The sequence below is a fragment of the Emiliania huxleyi genome (assembly GCF_000372725.1).
Source record: "Emiliania huxleyi CCMP1516 unplaced genomic scaffold EMIHUscaffold_6917, whole genome shotgun sequence".
Taxonomy (NCBI): Eukaryota; Haptophyta; order Isochrysidales; family Noelaerhabdaceae; genus Emiliania; species Emiliania huxleyi.
This window is the reverse complement of record NW_005196817.1, coordinates 1-1,400: the sequence shown is the minus strand read 5'-3', so window position 1 is coordinate 1,400 and position 1,400 is coordinate 1. Positions and strand designations below refer to the sequence as shown.

Below are 1,400 nucleotides of genomic sequence, written 5' to 3'. Positions count from 1 at the left end.
GGCCGATGGCGCGCAGCGTCTCGCCTGCGTGTCTCGCCTGCGCGTCTGTGTGCCCATGGGTGTGCCCGTGTTTGCCTCTACCGGGGAGAGATGGGGAGAAGACCTGGAGGCAGCAGTAGCCCAGTGAGATATGGGGAGATATGGGGAGATTGGCTGCACCTCGCTGTGCTGGCCGGTGCTCGAGAGGACGAGGAAGTGTCTAGGAAGTGTCTAGGAAGTGGTCTAGGAAGTGCCTAGGAAGTGGTCTAGGAAGTGCCTAGGAAGTGTCTAGGGAGCGCCTCGATGTGCTGGCCCGTGCTCGAGAGGACGAGGTCAAAGGCGTCCGGCGCCTTTGGTGTGACGGTGAAGGAGTACTTGACGTCCTGGTAGGTGAGCTCGAGCGGCATGCCCTGCATCTCGCGCAGCGCCAGCGTCGAGAGCTGCCCCTTGTCGAGCGACTCCTTGAAGCCGGCGATGTTGTCGGCGATGAGCTTGTGGCCGCGGTAGACGGCGGCGTTGATGACAGCAGACTGCGGCTCAACCTCGACTGAGACCGACTTTGCGGCGATCAGGCCGTCGAGCCACGCGGTGTCGAGCGTGTTGTCCTTGAACTCTGGCGTGTTGAGCAGCTCGCCGAGGTACTCGACCGTCGTGCGGATGTCGCCCATGATGAAGAGCTCCTTGAGCGCGAGGACGAGCGCCTTGCGCGCCTCCTCGCGCGTCTCGCCCGTCGCAAAGACGTGGCCAAACTGCGAGTCGGCAAACTCGTGCACGCCGCCGTCGGCGACGACGGAGAAGTAGCCCCACACCTTCAGGGGAGAGAGGGGGGGAGATGCGGGAGAGATGCGGGGGAGGCGGGCTGCCGGCTGAGGCTGTTGGACCTGAGCGAGCGCCGGGCGGACGAGATGGTGCCCGAGGCTCGGCACGCGGAGCTGGCGTGGCTGGTGGAGCGGGCCAAGGCCGAGGTGGCGAGGGAGAAGGCGGCGGGGCGGCGATAGAGAGATGGGCCCAGGTAGGAGGCTCCACGCCACCTGACTCGCGTCGTGCCACCTGACTCTCGCCTGGAGAGGCCTCTTAGCCGAGGCACACGTGGCAATCGCCACGTGCGCCAACAGGGATTTCGGCCATTTTAGAGCCTTTTGCACAAAAATGCAGGTGGCTTTAGCCACTTGCTCCATGAGCAAAACAGTGCAAAAAGCACCTGGAGCAGATGGCTTACGCCGCCTGTGGACATGGGCAAAACAGTGCAAAAAGCACCTGGAGCAGATGGCTTACGCCGCCTGTGGACATGGGCAAAACAGTGCAAAAAGCACCTGGAGCAGACGGCTTACGCCGCCTGTGGCCATGGGCAAAACAGTGCAAAAAGCACCTGGAGTAGATTCCAAACGCCGCCTGTGGCCATGTGATGCGCTCGGGTGGCG

General features: G+C 63.2%; 1 protein-coding gene across 1 annotated transcript; it reads right to left on the bottom strand.

Annotated features, from left to right (window-relative positions):
- Nucleotides 1-245: 245 nt before the first annotated feature.
- On the bottom strand, nt 246-1,107 carry EMIHUDRAFT_257935 (hypothetical protein; the record flags this gene model as incomplete). The annotated part of the gene is made up of 2 exons (XM_005762102.1): nt 246-788; nt 1,069-1,107. 2 exons carry the CDS (start codon nt 1,105-1,107, stop codon nt 246-248), a joined length of 582 nt encoding a protein of 193 aa, XP_005762159.1.
- Between the last annotated feature and the right edge of the window lie 293 nt (nt 1,108-1,400).